The sequence below is a fragment of the Phoca vitulina genome, unplaced genomic scaffold, assembly GCF_004348235.1.
Source record: "Phoca vitulina isolate PV1807 unplaced genomic scaffold, GSC_HSeal_1.0 scaffold13, whole genome shotgun sequence".
In the NCBI taxonomy this organism is placed as follows: domain Eukaryota; kingdom Metazoa; phylum Chordata; class Mammalia; order Carnivora; family Phocidae; genus Phoca; species Phoca vitulina.
Genome location: NW_022589716.1, coordinates 14114610 through 14133412, shown reverse-complemented (window position 1 = coordinate 14133412; position 18803 = coordinate 14114610). Strand labels below are relative to the sequence as shown.

Genomic DNA, 18803 nt, shown 5'->3' with positions numbered 1-18803 from the left:
TCACTTCCTGTCATGCAGCCCAAGTGGCGGGGAGGAGTTCCTCCAGGGAAACTATGCTCTGCTCAGCTCAGAGAATCCCGTCTGCCGGGCTCCGTGGCAGTTAGGGGCGGGGGACTCTGCGTGGATGAGGCCGGAGCGCCCCATGGTTTGGTGCTGCTTCTTTGTCCGGGCTCAGGTAAGCTCCCTGCGGCAGAGCCAGGGATAGACGGGCTACCCACTTCCACCCATGCCTGGCTGGGCAGTGCCAGGAGCTGAGGTGCGGGAGGGTGAAGCTGCCTTGCACCTCCCAAGCAAATGGGCAGGGAGCTGCTGTTAAAAACACCTGGGATGATGGAGGGGGGACTCCTGTCTCACTTTAGTGTGAATCAGAAAAGAGCTGTGTGGTTGTGTTTAAGACCACAATGGTTGCTTGGGTGGAGATGGTGAGTTGAGTGCCTAGCTGTTAGCGCTTCCTTTAGCTTCTGTGATTGGAGGAGAGAGAGAGAGAGTGTGTGGGGGGGGGGCGGGGGGGAGGGTGTCTTTCACTCTTTGTTTCACGATGCTAGTATTTTAATTTTTATAAGAGATCTGTTTTCAGTTAATCAAGGGGAAAAGATGCATCTGCCTTCTGGTGTTTTTTGTTTGGGGAGGTTTTTAAAGTCACAAAGTGGATTTCCAAGATCTTTTCTTCTCCTTTGGATTGAAAGATGGCTGAAATCAATTTTGGAAGTTCATTCTGCTTGGAACAGCTTTTTCGTAGGTTTCCTTACAGTGAGTCTTGTGTTGTGAATGTGTTCATCATTGAGAAGATGAAGTCAGATATTATTATCAGGGGAGATTCAGACTCACTGGTGTTCTCATTAAGAGTGTTGGTACCTGGTTTGGTTATGTCTGAAGGAATGGCTGAAAATGTTGCATTTCTATGGGCTGAAGAATGGTTAGGAAGCCTGAAGGTTACTCCCTCTGTCCCTTTTGTTTGTGGGTGGGTGTTAAAGCTTTGGATAAGCCATCCCTATTTTCCAAAGAAAGTGTCCATTGCTTTTTCTATTCCTCTCACCAGAATTCTGAGACTGATTTTTGTAATGCTAATTCCCACTCTCATACGTGACCATTCTAGACATACATTTTTAATCTTTTCATGTGATTTGGATGGTTTTACTGTCTTTCTCCTTTCCCATCTGACTCATCCAGCTGTTTACTCACCTGATAATCATTTTTGAGTCTTTGAGATACAGATACATTTAAAATGACTTACTACAATTTAGTGATAGTTAATACAACATAAATGAAAAATAATACACTAGCTAACATTTATTAGATACTTTTCACATGAGTAAGCACTTTACTCCCGTTAGCTCATGAAATTCCTACAACACTATAGAGTTGGCTGTTATTACTATCCCCATTTCTTAGGTGGTACACTGAGATTTAGAGAAGATAAATAATTTGCCCAAGGTCACCTACCTGGGGAGCAGTGGATCAGGCTTCAAGCTCAGGCAGAATGGATCCAGAAATGACATTCTTAGCTATTAGGTGCTGCATGAGGATTTCAATGATGGAGCCCTTTCTACATTGCCTGTCCCCTGCAGTATCTTCAGTAATACTTTGCTTTCTATCCTTTGGCAAATCAGCCTGTTTTGGTTGATGTTTGCTATGGTCCAATTAGTGGCTACCTAGACAAATCACTACCTTTTCTGGACTCAGTTTCCTACCTCTCAAATGGAAGTTTCTCTAAACTCATTTTAGTTCTGATAACGAATCTAAGGTATGCAAATATCTTGTACAAAAAGTCAAACATAGTTCTCATATCTTTCCTATCTCAAAGTTAAATGAGTACATTTAAACATACATTTCTCAAGGATATCAACTGGAACTAAAAATGTAATTGGCTGGGTGGCCATTGACCTTTATTTTGCTCTTGAAAATATTACTGAATACATTTTTATTTCTTGGTTCTGAGAGGCTCCAGAGAAAGGATCTGGAGGAATTGGGGCTGGGTGTGGGAGGTCAGTTGGTAAATGGATGTGGTGGAGAGAAAGGGAGGGGAGAAACACTTCAAAGATCTTATAAATCCATCTTCTGAGATTTGGCCAAGGGAGTTCTGGATAGGTGGAGAAATGCTAGGGTGTAATGATTGAGGGCATGGGTTTTAGGACCACACAGATGTAGGTTTGCGTCCCAGCTTTGCCCCTTACTAGCCATGCAATCCTAGGCCTGTTACCAAATGTCTCTCAGTCTGTTTTCTGCTCTGCAAAAAATGGGGATGATAAATAGTGTCTACTTTATAGGATTGTCATGAGGAATAAATGAAATGACCCATAACCGTGCCTCGCACAGAGCCAGCACTCAGCAAATGTGATCCACGTCCCCAGTCTTGTTGACCGCAGACTGTTGCTGGGCACCAGAGACACGAATCCTGAGTGTGTAAAGACTTAGCCGTGCCAGGGCTGTGAAACATCTATCCACAAAGATGAACGTGGCCCTGGTTTGATTTTGTTGAGGGAAGGAAGCATATTCCACAGAAGGTCAGTACTTCACTTTAAAGCCCCAATTCCAACCATGTTTTTTTTTTTAATCTTTTTTTTAAGATTTTATTTATTTATTTATTTGACAGAGAGAGACACAGCGAGAGAGGGAACACAAGCAGGGGGAGTGGGAGAGGGAGAAGCAGACTTCCCACTGAGCAGGGAGCCCGATGCAGGGCTCGATCCCAGGACCCTGGGACCATGACCCAAGCCGAAGACAGACGCTTAACAACTGAGCCACCCAGGCACCCCTCTAGCCATGTTTTTACAGCTTGCCCAGAACGCCAAGTGGGAGCCATGAAAGGGGAAGTTGATTCAAACCAGATTCTAAAAAGGCCTCTCTTGATAGAACACACAGAGATATGACTCGGAGAGGGCGAGGTCAGGGTGGTGACCCCCTGTGTCCACCCAGACAGAAACAATGGGTGACTTTAGGACCTAAATATAGACTATGTGGATGTCACTTAGGGAAAACTAGTTCCTGATGCTGACTGGGGTGGACGGGTCTCTTGGGAAGAGCTCTGGAAGCAGCTCCTGTGTGCCAAAACCCTTGCTCTGTCAGCCCTCTTTTTCTGGATAATTCTGTCCATATTGTAGCTTTTCCGCATCTGTTGAGCATCTGCCTCTGATTGGCAGCCTTGTTTATGTCCCCATCTCTTCCCTTCCAAGTCTTCCTTGTGGCGTTTACCACCTCTCCCCCTTGTTTCTTGCAGACCCCACCCAGCTCTTGCCAGAAACTGCAGGTGTGGTTGCCATGGTGCTTGCTTCTCGTGGGGCAAGGATAGTTGCTTGCTGGGAGTCAGGAGTTTGGGGTTCAAGGTCTCGGTTTTGCAGTTCACCTTGGGCAATGCTGAACCTCACTGGGTACCAGGTTCTCCAATGGAGACATTGCTCTTAAGAACCTGGATCCTGGGGCGCCTGGGTGGCTCAGTCGTTAAGCGTCTGCCTTCGGCTCAGGTCATGGTCCCAGGGTCCTGGGATCAAGCCCCACATCGGGCTCCCTGCTCGGCCGGGAGCCTGCTTCTCCCTCTCCCACTCCCCCTGTTCGTGTTCCCTCTCTAGCTGTCTCTCTCTCTGTCAAATAAATAAATAAAATCTTTTAAAAAAAAAGAATCTGGATCCTGGAGCTTGACCGTCTGGGTCCAAATCCTCACTGCCACTTGACCTTGGGCAGGTTCGTTACCTCTCTGGGCCTCAGTTACCTCACCTGCAAAAATGGAGATAATGACCATGAGGAGTTTATAAAACAATACCCGTGAAACCGTTAAAACAGTGCATCTTGTGTCAGTGCTCAGAAATGCTAGCTATGATTGGGGCGCCAGGGTGGCTCAGTTGGTTAAGCATCTGACTCTTGGTTTCGGTCGTGCAGTCACTAAATGCTGAAATGTGTTTCCTAAAATACATTATAATAAATACGTCCAGGTCTACTGCATGTGGGCTGAAGTGATACTGTGTCTTTCCCCGGCCACTTCCTGCACTTTGAGGGACCGCAGCATCTGAGACCCAGGTTGCTGCCAGCTACCGGTGTCCACAGTGCTCAACCCACCAAAATGAATAAAGTCAACCTGTCCTTTCATTCACCAGGCAGTGCCTGAGAACCAACCTTGTGCCCGTCTCTGTGCCAGGTGCTGAAATGCCCAAATTATGGGTCTTTGTAGCCTTTTCTATCTTCTTTGAATGGGACATTACCAGCCCAGAGAAAATGGGGTAGAGAGAGGCACGAAATAATCTAGTTGCTGAAATCCCTCCTTAATGAGAAGTAAGAGAAGTCAAGGCCACGCTCGGCCTGAAATCTCTGGATGTGGGTCAAGGAGGCTGTCTCAGTCAGCTTTTGCTGAGTAACAACCACCCCAGCTCAGTGGCAAACAAGTATTTGTTCTTATGTTCTTAGCTGTGCAGGTTGATGGGGGCGGTCTGCCCCGCATGGGTCCATTAGCTACCCATATGTAATATTCTTCCCCTGCAGAGGTCAGATGGTCCCAGAGGAGCAAGCAGGAATATAAGATATCCCTAAGGGCCTAGGCTCAGAATTGGTCCACTGTCCCTTCTACCCATATTCCATTGGTCAGAACGAGTGAGAGTACCAAACCAGGAGAGAGCATAGAAGTTCGCTGAAGAATAAATTAATCCACCACAGAGATCATCGCTATTTACTCATTCAGCCCACATTTATGTGGGGCACTCTGCCATGTTGGGGGAGGATAAATATAGTCACAGTAAATGATGAAGATAATGAGGACATCTAGCCCAAGGCCTGGCATGCTGTAGGTCCTAAACAAATGTCTAATGGATGAGTATCTGTAGTACCTCTGGAGTGCTGACTAGTGATGAGTATTTCATAGAAGTTATCGCCTTTTATCCTCCAAACTCTGTTTGGGCAGGTGCAATCATCCCAGGTCAAACAAGCAGGATACTATTTTGGCCTGTTAAATGCATATAATCGAGATCATCCCTGATGTGGGGAAAGAGGCAGGGTTTACACCAAAAAGGCTCCAGTTCAAATCCCTCATGCCCTTGTTCCCATACACTTTGTGCACTGCCTTGGGTGCTAACTCTTTAAGCACCCATCACATATTAAGAATTTAGTTAGCATGGTACCTGGCCTATCATCATTTCTCTAAATCCCTAGCCCTCTGCTTTTTGGGAGGTCACATGCCTTTTTGAATATTCTCTTCAGAAAACTGCTCAGAGATGTGAAAATTTCTCCGCAGATCCATGGCCCCAGTTAAAGAACTCCTCTGCGAGTATTCATTCCTGTCCCCTTCTCCTTCTTTTTCCTCCCCTCTCTTAAGACCTTCATCCACTGGAAGAGATGTTTTTCCATATTTGTATGCCAGAGTCAGGCTCAGGGTCTGGCTCAAATTAATGGCCAGCCTAATGAGTGTTTTTTAAGTGAGTGAGAGAATGAAGATGAAGGGGTTAGTGATATCTTGCTTGCATATGCATCGGCTCACAACACTTTTGGACAGGATTAGATAGGAAAGCTCATATAATCCAACCCCTTTACTTTACTTATTTTTATTAAAAAGTTTATTACTGAAGTATAGTTGGCATACAATGTTATATTAGTTTCAGGTGCATGACATAGTGATTTGACAATTCTGTGCATTACTCAGTGCTCATCATGATAACCGTAATCACCATCTGTCACCGTACAAAGTTGTTACAAGATTCTTGACTGTATTCCCTATGCTGTACGTTTCATCTCTGTGATTTAATTCATAGCTGGAAATTTGTACCTCTTAATCCCCTTCACCTATTTTGCTTATCCCCCCACTGCCTCCCGTCTGGCAGCCATCAGTTTGTTCTCTCTATTTAAGAGTTTGTTTGTTTTGTTTTTCAGATTCCACATATAAATGAAATCATATGGTATTTGTTTTTCTCTGACTGGTTTATTTCACTTAGCATAATACTCTCTAGCTCCATCCAGGTTGTTGCAAATGGCAAGATTTCATTCTTTCTTATGCTGAGTAATATTCCAGGGTGTGTGTGTGTGTGTGTGTGTGTGTGTGTGTGTGTACCACATCTTCTTTATCCATTCATCTATCCACGGACACTTGGGTTGCTTCCATATCTTGGCTATTGTAAATAATGCTGCAATAAACATGGGGGTATATATCTCTTTTTGAATTAGTGTTATCATTTTCTCTGGCAACCCCTTTATTTTACAGATGATAAAATTGAGACCCAGAGACGTTAGTCCACTTGCCCAAAGGCACACAGCTAATAATAATAATAATAATAATAATAATAGTAATAATAATAATAAATTAATGTTTTCCTCCAAGCAGGTAACTTATGCTCAGATACAATTAGGTCTCGTTCACTCAGTACCTGGTTAGAAAACAGTGTCATTCTGATCGATCAACTTTATAGATCATGTTACAAAACTTGAGTTTTCTTGACTTTCATATCCAAAGTCAAAGACACAGATGACAGAAACATATATGCCATTGTCTCAACCACAGAACCGTTGTGGTGTGAGCCCTTTAGGGCAGAGCCCTTGTCGCCTCTTTCGCTGGTCTCCCCTTCGCATTCCATCCTCCAGTCGTCACCCAGAACTGTGTGTACAGACTGCTGAGAATGCAAGACAGTTGGGGCTGAGACACTTGTCAAGCCAAGGGGCCAGGCCAAAGCAAGGGTGGAAGGCGGGTTAGGGTCGGTGCAGGGGAAGAATTTGTTCCTGCAGAGTCCTGGAAATCTTATTTGGAGCCATTCTTCTATTCTTAGTTTTGAAGGCACTTTGTTCTCTGTTGCATTGTTTTAACAGCCACCAGGAAATCAGTCCCTGCTCAGGGTCAGCGATGCCACTGGTTCCTGCCTGTGGCCGCCCAGGTGGGAAGTGCACTGGTTTGTTTTAGGGCTGATCTTTCGTCATCGGGATCATTGCGCCCTTTCTTTTTCTGTTGCCCACCCTGTCTGCATGGGGCGGGGAAGGGCGAGGAGGAAGAAGAGAATCCCATGAGTCTGTTTTTCTTTACAGCATTGGTGACTACACTTATTTCTGTGTTAAAAAGAAAAATGCTAACATCCAAGTCTCAATAGAGCACTGTGCCCTCTGGAGAATTATTCTCCCAGAGAAGTAGAATGTGAGCCACATGCGTTGTTTAAAATTTCCTAGTAGAAAGAGGCGAAATTCTTTGTAATACTTTATCTAGCCCAGTATATCCAAATATTAGCATTTCAGCATGTTATCCGTATAAAATTAAGAAGACATTTTACTTTCTCTTTTTCATACAGAGTCTTTGAAATTCAGTGTGTATTATCCACTTAGAGCACATGTCAGTTCAGACGAGCCCCATTTCAAGTGCTCAGTACCCACATGTGGCTCATGGTAGCCATCGGGCCATGGGGGTCTGGAGCAGACTGTCCAGTAGAGCTTTTCATGATGGTGGTACCTACACTGTCTCCTGCAGAGACCGTTAGGCAAAGATGGCCTTGGAACACTGGCAATGTAGCTGGTACAGCTAAGGAGCTGAGTTTTAAATTTTATTCAATGTGAATAAATTAAAATTACATGGGAATAGCCACATATACCTAGTGGCTCTCATATATGGATAGTACAGCTCTAGAGATTTGATCCTGTTGGAGAAACAGCAACCTAAACTTGAACAAGGTAGCATTTTTCATCTGCCACCTTGGCAGAGATTAACAAGTAGGATAACACAGTTTGGGAAGGGTAACAGGACCTTCCATGTATGGCCAGTGGGAGGATAAATTAGAACAGTTTTTATGAAGGACAGTTCGGCCATATTTATCAAATTTCAAGTATATATGCCCTTGGGCCCAGCAGCTCCAGTTCTAGATGTTAATGCTATAGTGTCTATTTAATGTGTGTCGACTGGTTTATGTAGAAGGATATTTGCTGCGGCAAAAGATCAAAAACCACACATATACTCTGTCAATGGGGGACTAGATAAATAAGTTATGGTACATTTGGAAAATGTAATTGGCAACTATTGAAAAAACAAGGCCAATGTTTGACGGCACGGAGGCTGCGTAAGATATGGCGTGAAGCAAGTGTGGAGCAGTGTACATGGTATGTTACTGTTTGGGTAAAAGAAATGATTTGCTTATTTATGTCTAGAGCAGCTCTGGAAGCAGGCAGAAGGAGCCTATCACCGTGGTTGCCTCCTGGGGGAGGGAGGGATAGCTGGGGGTGGGAGAGAGGTCTCCTTATCATGGGAGAGTATATCTTTTTTGGAATTTAATCTTATGCACTTGAATTACCTAGCCAAAAAATAAATAAGACACAAAAAAAAGGAAACTCTAAGAGAAGGGTGAATCACAGAAGACTTCCTAGAGGAGGTGGTTTTTGGATTGACTTATAAAAGATGCATAGGAGTCCTTATGGCAGGAGGAAGGCTGAGGCTCAGAGACACGAACAAGCAGGATAGGTTCAGGCATCTGTATGTACCCAGTGGTGGGCAGAGTACTCAGTATATAAAATAGGGGGTATGGAGTTTGGACAGGCACTGGAATGGCCATATGGGAAGGGTTTTGTGAGCAGAGTTTGGACAACAGGCAGCCACTGACAGTTTGAAGGAAGCAGGAAATAATATGATTGTGTTTCTGTGGAAGACAACTTGGGGCAAAGTGGAGAATGATTTGAAACAGTGATTCCCAAAGTGTGATCCTTGGAGCCCTAGGAGTCCCCAAGACCTAGAAATGAACCACATCACTACAAAACAGATTTTCTTTATATGTGTCTACCAAAATAACAATCACAGCAGCTTGATTGCAGAAGCAGATATATGAATCAGCTGTCTCCTATGCAGCCAGATAGTAACGAGAGTTGTAAAAGTGTCAAACAATGCTGCTCTTCTCACTGTGTTTTTGTTCTTGAAGATATAGTTAGTTTTCATTAAAATATGTTTGTTTTTTTAAGTAGGCACCATGCCCAGCGTGGAGCCCAACGTGGGGCTTGAACTCACAACCCTGAGGTCGAGACGTAAGTTGAGATCAGGAGTTGGACCCTTAACTGACTGAACCACCCAGGCACCCCTAATTTTCATTACAATATGTTAATTAGAGTAACAAGTAATACACTTGCTACTTTTTAAAAGAACGGTTTCTTTTAATTTCTCAATTTTCTTTTCTAATACTGTAAATATTGACAGACATAACCCACATAAACAAAAGCCCCTCAGGGCCCTCAGTAATTTTTAAAAGCGTAAAGTGGTCCTGAGACCAAAAAATCTGAGAACCACTGGTCTGAAAGGAAGGAGGCCCGGGGAACTTATGATTCTGGTTGGATCAAGTAAACTCTGGGAAAACAAATATACTATCCAAATGTGAATGAGGTAGGAGGCATGAGCTAGGCATGCTGGAGCATCTATCTGAGAGCTTGCTTGATGGATCGGTTTTGACTGACAGGGCTGTTGGTGCATGTCCTAACTTCCACTTCTGTATGAATAGATATTCCTGTTATTTCCAGTGCTTTGCCATCATGAACATCCATGCACGGGTTGCTCAGTGCCCAGCACCTGCAAGAATTAGCCTGGAGTAGCTCCCTGCAAGTGGAATGCTGGGCAGGACGAAATGCACATCTGTAGCTTGACTGGAAGCCGTCTAGTTGTTGCCCCATCTGTGACCCTCCCTCCAACCTTATGTGAGTCCTCATTTCTCCAACCCTTAGTGCTGTCAGATTCTTTAATTTTACTAATCTGATGGGTGTGAAATATCATCTTGTTTTAACCCCAAACCCACATTCAGTACTACCCCATTCCTCACCTTAGAGCTTAAGTTACTGAAGTCTGAACTGTAGATGACTCAGAAAGAGTCTTTGCCTCCAGGAAACACATGCACTTCTGTGTGAGAATCTGTGAACACACAGAGGCAGGTTCTGTACTCTGGTTTTCTGGATAAGGAAAGAATAAAAAATTGGGGACCCCCACTCTTTATTTGAGATAGAAATCACCCAGTCAACCCTGCTTGCTCTTGCGGTGTTTGCTGTAATTTGGGGTCAGGTGGATCTGCCCTGAAGAAGGAGAAAATGGGCTTTTCTGCACCACCTGGGCTGGTGTTTGGGGTAAAGCCCAATCTGAGGCATTAAGCTGAGACCTGAGGCTTTGGGCAAACAAGTGTAGTGTGGGGTGAAGCGCTGTCTTTGAATGGTAACATGTCCTCACCCGACTCAGGCCTCCCTGGGGGCCTGAAGCCAGGGCCTGCTTCTCTAGCCTGTGACCTATTCAGGTGCACAAGGTCCTTCCTGCATTCAGAAGGGCCCCCTGTGTGGTTTAATGCTCTGCTGTGGCTGACCTGAAACTCACTAATTTTCGGATGAGGGGCCCTACATTTTCATTTTGCTCTGAGTTCTACAAATGATATAGCCAGTCCTGCCTGAGGCATCTTTGTGTCTCTCAGATTAAAAAGGGTGTGGGGAGAGGACAGCAACATGGGTAACACTGTTCTCACTCTGTGTGGGGCCTGACCCCACCGTGAAATCCAAAGCTCTTTTGGGTGAAATACTCATTTCCTCCTTTCATGCATTTTGTTTCTTTTTTTTACTTCTCTCTCTGTCTACACACACACACACACACACACACACACACACACACACACACAGAGTCATACATATACTGTCTGTCCTCACCATTCACAAATTCCGTATTTGCCCACTTGCTAAAATGTACTTGTAACCCCAAAATCAATACCCAGAGCACTTTTGCAGTCATTCACAGACATGAATAGAGCAGCAAAAAATTTGAATGACTCGACAGGCACGTTCTCACCTGAGGTCAGTCAAGGTAACATTGTGCTTTCTTGTTCCCGCTCTCATACTGTAAACAAATGTCTTTTTTGTGATCTGTTTGGTATCATGTTTTTCACATTTTTGTGCTACGGTTGATGTCATTATTTAAGATGTAATTTCTCTGAGGTAGCGACCAAGTGTTGTCCAAGCACAGGATGGCTACGGGGTGCTTTACAGAGAATATACGTGTGTTCAGTAGGCTTCCTTTAGGTACAAGTTATAGTGCTGTTGCCTGTGAGTTCAACGTCAATGAATCAACAGTATATATTAAAGAAGGTGTCTATAACTAGAAACACACATAAAGCAAGATTATGTCTTGATTGGCTGACAACGTGTTGTAACCAGAGGCTTGCAGAAACTTAACCCTGTGTTCATTTACTCACTGTTCGAGGAGACTTTATGAACATAACTACTGCAAATAACCAGCATTGACTATTTATGTGTGTATGTTTGTCTTTTCCTTTCCCGTCCTCTCCCTTGCTCACTCTCCTTCCCTTTCTTTCTTCTCTTAACCTCTTGCATTTTCTGTTCTCTTCCACTGACCATCAGTCCTGCTGGCATTAGCCTTGGGTCCTCAAAAGGTGCCCAGGGAAGGTGCCTCTGTCCATTTACTCACTACCCATTAGTGGGCCGCCTTCTTTGTTCCGTTCGCTAGGCTATGCTGGGGTCTGCACACAGACCTTATGTTTCAAAAATATGGCTTACAGATAGGATTGTAATCCGTGATTTTGAGGAAAATCGAGAATCTCCTATGCATGTCTAGAAAATGTTTCCCACTCAGCATTCTCCTTGGCCACATGTTGTCACATCCAAACAATGTCAGAAGGAAACTTTAGAGGTCATCTGGTCCAACTCCCTCATTTCACAGATAATGAAACTGAGATCCAGGGAGGGAAAGTGAAATGCCTGAGGTCACAGAGCTAGTTCGATGACCTTAAAAAATAGAAAACAACCGGCTAAAAAATTGTTCCTCGTTCACTCTATTTTACTACTTATGCATCAGATATCTTTATGAGAAAGATCACATCAGTTGTGAACTGACAGCTTCTGATAAAAATTTATAAAACTGATTTCTGCAAATTGTGTACGTTGTAGTAAAGCCGGAGAAGATAGACAAATACACGTTTTTTAAAAACGAGATTTAAATTTTCCTTTTTTTCACAGAAGGCTTTTCATATCTGCAGTCAAGATGTCTAGATGTTTGCAACATAGAGGGCTTTTAAATTCCTCATTAAGGTGGTTTCCGTCATCAAAATCTCTTTTATGATACATTCAAAAGTGGGCACCGCTTGGTCCTAATGAGATGTAGCATAAATTTGAGTGCCAGGACTGACAACAGAGAGGGTAGAAATCTCCCACAAACGAGACCAGGAAACAGATCCAGCAGGCCTCCCTTCCTGTCTGTTCCCCAAACCTTTGCCTCCACCCCCTCCTCTCCCAAAAAGGGGAAGGAAGAAGGTTCAGTAAAGATAATGTGCCCATCCTCAAACAAAGTATGGCTAACCCCTTGGGTCCCAAGCACTCCCATTTCCTGTGGCTAAAGTTAGACCTATTAGATACGAATTTCATTTTTAATCCATGACTGGGCAGACAGAAGGCTACAGATCCTCTCCAGAAGGCACGGGGAAAAAGGAGTCCCCTTGTAGTCATCCCCCAGGGCGGGGGAGGGGGGTGAGGGAAGGCATCACAGTGTTGCTTTTTCTGTGCTGGCCCTGGGGAAAACACAAGGGACGGTTACTTTGTGTGACATTTATAAGGGGGATTTTCCACAAAGAAAGTGTTTCCTAAACCTCACTCGTTTGTGGATCACCTTTTACCTTAGCCCTTCACAATAAAAAATACTTAGTAATTTTCTACAAAACAACACAGTTTTTTCTCTTATATTTACCTCTGGTGGAAAGTTTATATTATTGTGATAAGTGGAAAACCAGTATGCTGGCCATAAATAGAATGGAACTATTAAGATAAATAAATATGCACAAAACAATGTAACTAAATTCTAGCTAGGTGCTGTTATCTGAGCCTCTGCCCCCAGGAGAGACAGACTGAGGTTAGTAAGCTTAGGTGGGCGTTCAAGGTGAGGTAGCCCAAGCTCAACCTTTCTCTTTGATGGATTCAGACTGGCCAGTGAATTGAAAACATAATGACTTTTTAAAAAAGATTTTTATTTATTCGAGAGAGAGAGAAAGAGGGAGAGAAAGCACGAGCTGGGGGAGGGGCAGAGGGAGAAGCAGGCTCCCCGCTGAGCAGAGAGCCCGATGCGGGGCTCCATCCCAGGACCCTGGGATCATGACTAGAGCCAAAAGCAGACACTTAACGACTGAGCCACCCAGGCACCCCACATAATGACTTTCTTATTATGTGATCTGATGTGGGTAAAGCAGACTCTCCAGGTCCCCTACCCACATCACCTACAGAGTCCCCCGTACCCACCTACGACTTTCTGTGTCCTTCTACCTGAGAGGATTTCCAGCCAAGGGAGTTAACATCCTGAGGAGCCAGCCCTTCACTATTAAAGAGAGGCAGGAGTTAGTGGATTGAATACTTGCCCCACCTCATCCCTCAGTGGAAAATTATGAGCAATGTCCTACGCAGTTCTCTCGGTGAGTTCCCAGTGGTTTGAACTCTGGCTGCTCATGGCTGTAACCATCACCCGCTTGCTCTGTTAGTGGCTTCCCTCCTTTCTCCATCTCATTTCCCCACTCCCTACAGTTCTTTCTGGGGATTGTCTCCCACATAAAAAACTTATACCTAAATCTTTACCCCAGGATCTGCTTTGGGTGGAGCGCAAACTAAGACACCAGTAAGCACTCTGCCTAGCATGATCTTATAAACCACTGAGGCACCAGACCTATCCTTTGGGAAACACTATCCCAAGGTATACACCCAAATAGTATAAAGCAAAGTATCACTTTGCTTTCTCTGAATTCAAAAATATATTGAAATTCTTCATGTCCAATTCTCTCTGGCATTCTCCCTAACATATTGGTGACACTCTGTTCTGATGAGTAACATCGGTCTCCATTTTTGCTCTCCTTCTTTCCATATGGTATTACGATTTGCTAACAAACTTGGTGTTCCTGAATTTGCCTGTAAATTTAATTCACTGTGTGGCATTCATCAGCTGTTTGCCAGTGGGAGACATCCAGTGAGTACAACAACACTGTGGGTCTGTGGCCCCTCAAGTAAACGTTTACAGATGCATCGATGATAAGCCTGGCTGAAACAGCAGGCAAGTGTTGCCAAACTCAGGGAGCCATTTCTGGCAAGCTTTTACAATATCCTGAGGAGAACCAGGATTTCAAAATTAGAGAGATTAAAAAGGTGCTTCTGCAAGATAGAGTTTCTGTTTTGACTTGAGCCAAAAGGCAGAACTGAAGTTCTAATGGGGAAAGAATTTCTTGTCTTCAGAGTTGGGCCCATGCCAGGGAGGTCCTGTCCCATGAAACCTAGGCTGTTCAGAGAGTGGTGAAGTCCAGGGTGACCTATACCCCAGGATATATCAGAAGAGTCAGAAGCATCTGTAAGTGACACGGGATCAGGACCTCGAAGGGGAAGGCAGGAGTAGGGCCAACTTCATGGACAGGGCTCTGTGCTCAGAAGGGCTCCACTCTGTGGGCAAGTAGAGTTGCCCAATAAATATTTGTGTAATATTTGAATGAATAGATGCTTGGCCATCAAACTTGCTTTGGGTTTTTAGGGATAGTGGCCTCAGAACCAAAAAGTGGCATCAGAATGAGTACCAATCACGAAGAGTCCCTATACATTCTTTTTCAGGACTGGCTACATAATTTGTGAGGTCCAGAGCAGAACGAAAATGTAGGCCCCTTGTTAAAAAATTTCTAAGAATTTCAAGATGGTGACAGCAAAGCATTAAACTCTGTGTGCCCTCACAGTGGAAGGTGCTAGACGTGCCACAGTAGATGAAAGTTGATCTGGTTTCTGCACTCACTGAACTCAGCTCTGAGGGAGGAAACAGACATTAATCAAGGAATCATGCAAGTAAATGGCGACATTTTGATGGGTTAGTGCAACAAAGAAGAAACACATGATGCTGAGAGGATATAACTGGGAGATTCGATCTGGTTTGTAACCCATCTTGGAATACTTCCTTGACAGGGCTGGCATTTGAAAGATGAGGAGTTAACTGCGAGAAAGGGGGGAGGGGGGAGGGCTCCAGGCATGAGGGAGCATGGAAGAAGAGGAACTGGGATTATAGGAGACCAGAGCTCAGAGCGGAGAGAACGAGGGTGGGGGTGGGACGGGGCCCACAACTTGATTTCGCACAGGGTCTTAGAGGAAATTAACAAGTCTTCAGAAATTCAGGACTTTTTTCATGGCTATAAATAACACAAAGGAGGAAGAATAAATATTCACCCATGTTTCCTTTTCAGATAAACTGAGAAGGAAAATTGCCACAATTCCATGTAAACAATCACATGCATGGGCACTGACCAATCAGAACAGAGGTCAGCTATGGGAGCACCACGTGGGCAGAGACACTGACCCGTTAGAACGAGCATTAGGTATTGTGTGGGGGACTTGTGAGAGGAGAGAACTTGAACCTCTAATGATGAGAGGCCTTTAGAAACTTCTTCCTGGGGTGCCTGGGTGGCTCAGTCAGTTAAGCATCTGCTTTCGGCTCAGGTCAGGATCCCAGGGTCCTGGGATCGAGTCCTGCATCTGGTTCCCTGCTTGGCAGGGAGTCTGCTTCTCCCTCTGCCTCTCCCCCCAACCCCCGCTCGTGGTGCTCTCTCTCTCAAATAAATAAATAAAATCTTAAAAAAAAAAAAAGAAAAAGAAACGTCCTCCTGGGGTCACCTGGGTGGCTCAGTTGGTTAAGTAACGGACTGTTGGTTTCTGCTCAGGTCACGATGTCAGGGTTGTGAGATGGGGGGCGGGGCTCACACTCAATGGGGAGTTTGCTTGAGATTCTCTCTCTCTCTCCCTCTGCCCCCCCCCCACCGCTCGTGCGTGCTTGCTCTCTCTCTCTCTCTCTCTCTAATTAATTAATTAATTAAAAAAAGAAAGAAAGAAACTCTTCCTCCTCAGGTATCCACATCATTGCTGGGTTAGCTCCAATACCATCATTTAGGTTTCTTTTCAAATGTCTGTCTTCCAAGAAGTCTCTTTGACATCTCTCTCTAGTGTCTCTGCCTCTACCCCCTTTCACAGGTTTTCATATTACCCTGGTTTACTTTCTTCATAACTCTTCGTACTCTAGAACTAGCTTGTTTGTTTGCTTACTGGCTTATTGTCTCTGTCCCCTACTCGACTCTCCGGCCCCAACTAGACCGTATTGTTTTCTGAGGGCAGGAACCTTTTTCTCTTTTGTTAAGCAATGTATCTAGCATGCATAGTGCCTACCACATAATACGTGCTGAATGAAGTATTTGTTGAATGAATAAACCCATACAGTGAAATTCTTTTATGTGAGTCTCTTGTCGTTCCTGAGTTTCTGTTGTCAGAATTGAATACTGTGGGCCTGAGAATCAAAAATGAAATTTTATGGATGGACTTCTTGGTGTTTTAATTTTCCTGACAGGAAATTCTATGGCCTTATATTTGCCTTTTTGTGGGCAAGGGTATTCACTTGTTCACATATATCAGTCCACAAACATTTGTTGAGCCTTTTCTGTGTGCTGGGTTACGCCTTAGAAATGTCCAGAGAAGTTCTGGGCATGAAAGAATTCTATTCTTCGCAAAACACTGATTTTCTGGGAAATAGATTAAATACTGGATAAATATGCTTTGATTCTGCAAAATCCAGACCTTGGTTTTAGACTTCAGGATAAAAGTGATTGGGATGGGCTTTGAAGCAAAAATTCAGGATTAGAAAATTTAGCACAGAGTACTTCCCCACTCCCTGCAGCTCATCTGTGGTTCACCACAACTTTTGCTTTTTACTCAAAACTTGACAGGACCTAATAGTGCCATAAAGGAGCGGTGCCCTGAATACCTGCATGTCCCTGGCGTTTGGGGGCCCTTTGCCTCCCTCCTGTAATTTGGGGTTGTGGTGAGGCCCTCCTCCACTTTCAAAGACAGCTGCAGAAGGAAAATGTCCCTCTAATCACAGTCGACATCTTTCCAGATAGCTCATCAGAAATGGTAACTGGCTTTCACATTATTGTCCTGATGGCTTCTCTGCAGGCTTTTGCCAAGAGCATTATTCTCAAGTTAGTCAAGACTACTCTAAAAACTGGAGCTAATGAACTCTAGTTGGTCTGGATAAGAGGTCTTTGGCACATGGACAGTCTATGGTTTTTCCTGAGGCTCCAGGCACCTCCTGAGGCAGCATTCAGAAGAGCTGGGTTAAGAGAGGTTATTGGCATATTCAAGTACATTGTTTCGAGGGGAGGGATATGTATATACACCCATATACAGACATTCTATGTATAGTATACATTTATATGATACATAAATGTAAATTATTTTTCTGCCCCTATTTGAGATTGAGTTACAGACATTATGTCCCTTTAGCCCCAAATACTTCAGTGTAAGAATAAGAGCATCCTCTCATACAGTAGTATAATTATCAAAAGCAGAAAATTTAATGTTGACAGAATATATTAACTAATCCATTAATTTTTTAAATTTGCCAATGGTCACAATATTTTACAGCTATTATTTTTCCTGGTCCAGAATCCAATTCAGGGTCATGCACTGCATTTATTGTTATGTATTCTTTAGCCTCCTTTAATCTGGAACAGTTCCCCAGGCTTTCTTGGTATTTCTTGATTTTGAGAGTTTTAAAGAGTAGAGGCCAGTTATGTTATATGGTGTCCCTCAATGTGGGTTTATTAAATATTTCTTCATATGTTTAGATTGAAATTATGCATTTAAAAAATATCTAGAGTTATGGGAGGATATTTTTTGGGGGGTGTGCATTTTTCACAGGAATATTTATAGGAGTGATATGGTGTCTTTCTTAATACATCATATCAAAGGATTGTGATATCAATTTGTCCCAGTATTGGTGACATTAGCTTTGATTCAAAGTGGCATCTTGTAAGTTTCTCCATTGTGAAATTATGATTTTTCCCTTTTTAGGTAACAAGTAAATTGAAAGTATTGAAGAGTCCTATTTGTCATGAAATGTTAACCTACTAGTTTTAGCATCTATTGATGCTCCATCATCTCATCTCTGTTTATTAGTTAGTTATTTATGTCAGCATGGGCTCTTGGATTCCTATTTTATTTGGTGGGTTATGGTACATTACTATCATCATTCATCTAATGCTGAGATTGTCTCAGACGTGGCTGGTGAGAGCCCTATAAGCTGGTGACTCTATCCATCGTTCTTAGAGCACTTTATTACTTCCTGATACAGAAAGATGTTCCAGGTTCATCTTGTATTTTCCCTGCCCTCACCCTGGAATCAGCTTTTTCTCCAAGTTGCCCTGCGTCCTTTTAGTGGAGAATGGTATTTAGAAACCAAGATCTGGGTGCTGGGTGTGTTCAGAGCTGCTAGGGTATCAATGCTTTTTCACCTCTCAGTTGATAGGGGTAGGGAAAAAATACAAATGTGTGTGTGTGTGGGTGTATAACCATGAATTCATTCTGATGCCTCCAATTTCAATCTACCTACATATATCTATTAAAAAAAAAAAACAGTTTCGGCTGTGTCATCTTTCTTTAGTACAGAGATACGTAAAAAAGGAAACAACCATCACCAAAAGGGCAGTTGTCTCAGTACCCAGATAACCTATAATAGCATTAATAAAATGACATATACACGTGCTTAGCTCTGTCCCCAGTTTCATGTGCTTCCTTACAGAAAAAAATTTAATACATATATCAGGATGTATGTATGTACATGAGAGTATGTATTTTTTCTCTTTTAATTTTAAGAATTTGACACAGCAGGAAAAATGCTATGCATACTATTTATTATTATTCTATTATTATCATTTTGGTAACTCAATACATCCTGGAGGTCCTTCCATATATTGTGTGGCTCTACACTATTCTATCTAATAACATTGTGTTTCTTATTATACAAATAGCCTAGTTTTATTTAACCAGTCTCTTTTGGTGGACATTGT

General features: G+C 43.4%; 1 protein-coding gene across 2 annotated transcripts in view; it reads left to right on the top strand.

Annotated features, from left to right (window-relative positions):
- The window catches only part of ARHGEF3 (Rho guanine nucleotide exchange factor 3), a 293559-nt gene that overhangs the window by 122654 nt on the left and 152102 nt on the right, over positions 1-18803 (top strand). Inside the window, exon 1 of one of the 2 annotated variants that reach the window (XM_032411539.1) lies at positions 114-175. The exons of the other annotated variant lie outside the window; for it this stretch is intronic. Coding sequence (XP_032267430.1) covers positions 125-175 — 51 coding nt within the window. The 5' untranslated portion in view covers positions 114-124. Of the gene's footprint in view, positions 1-113; positions 176-18803 lie in introns of those variants that run through there. 2 annotated transcript variants of the gene reach the window in all.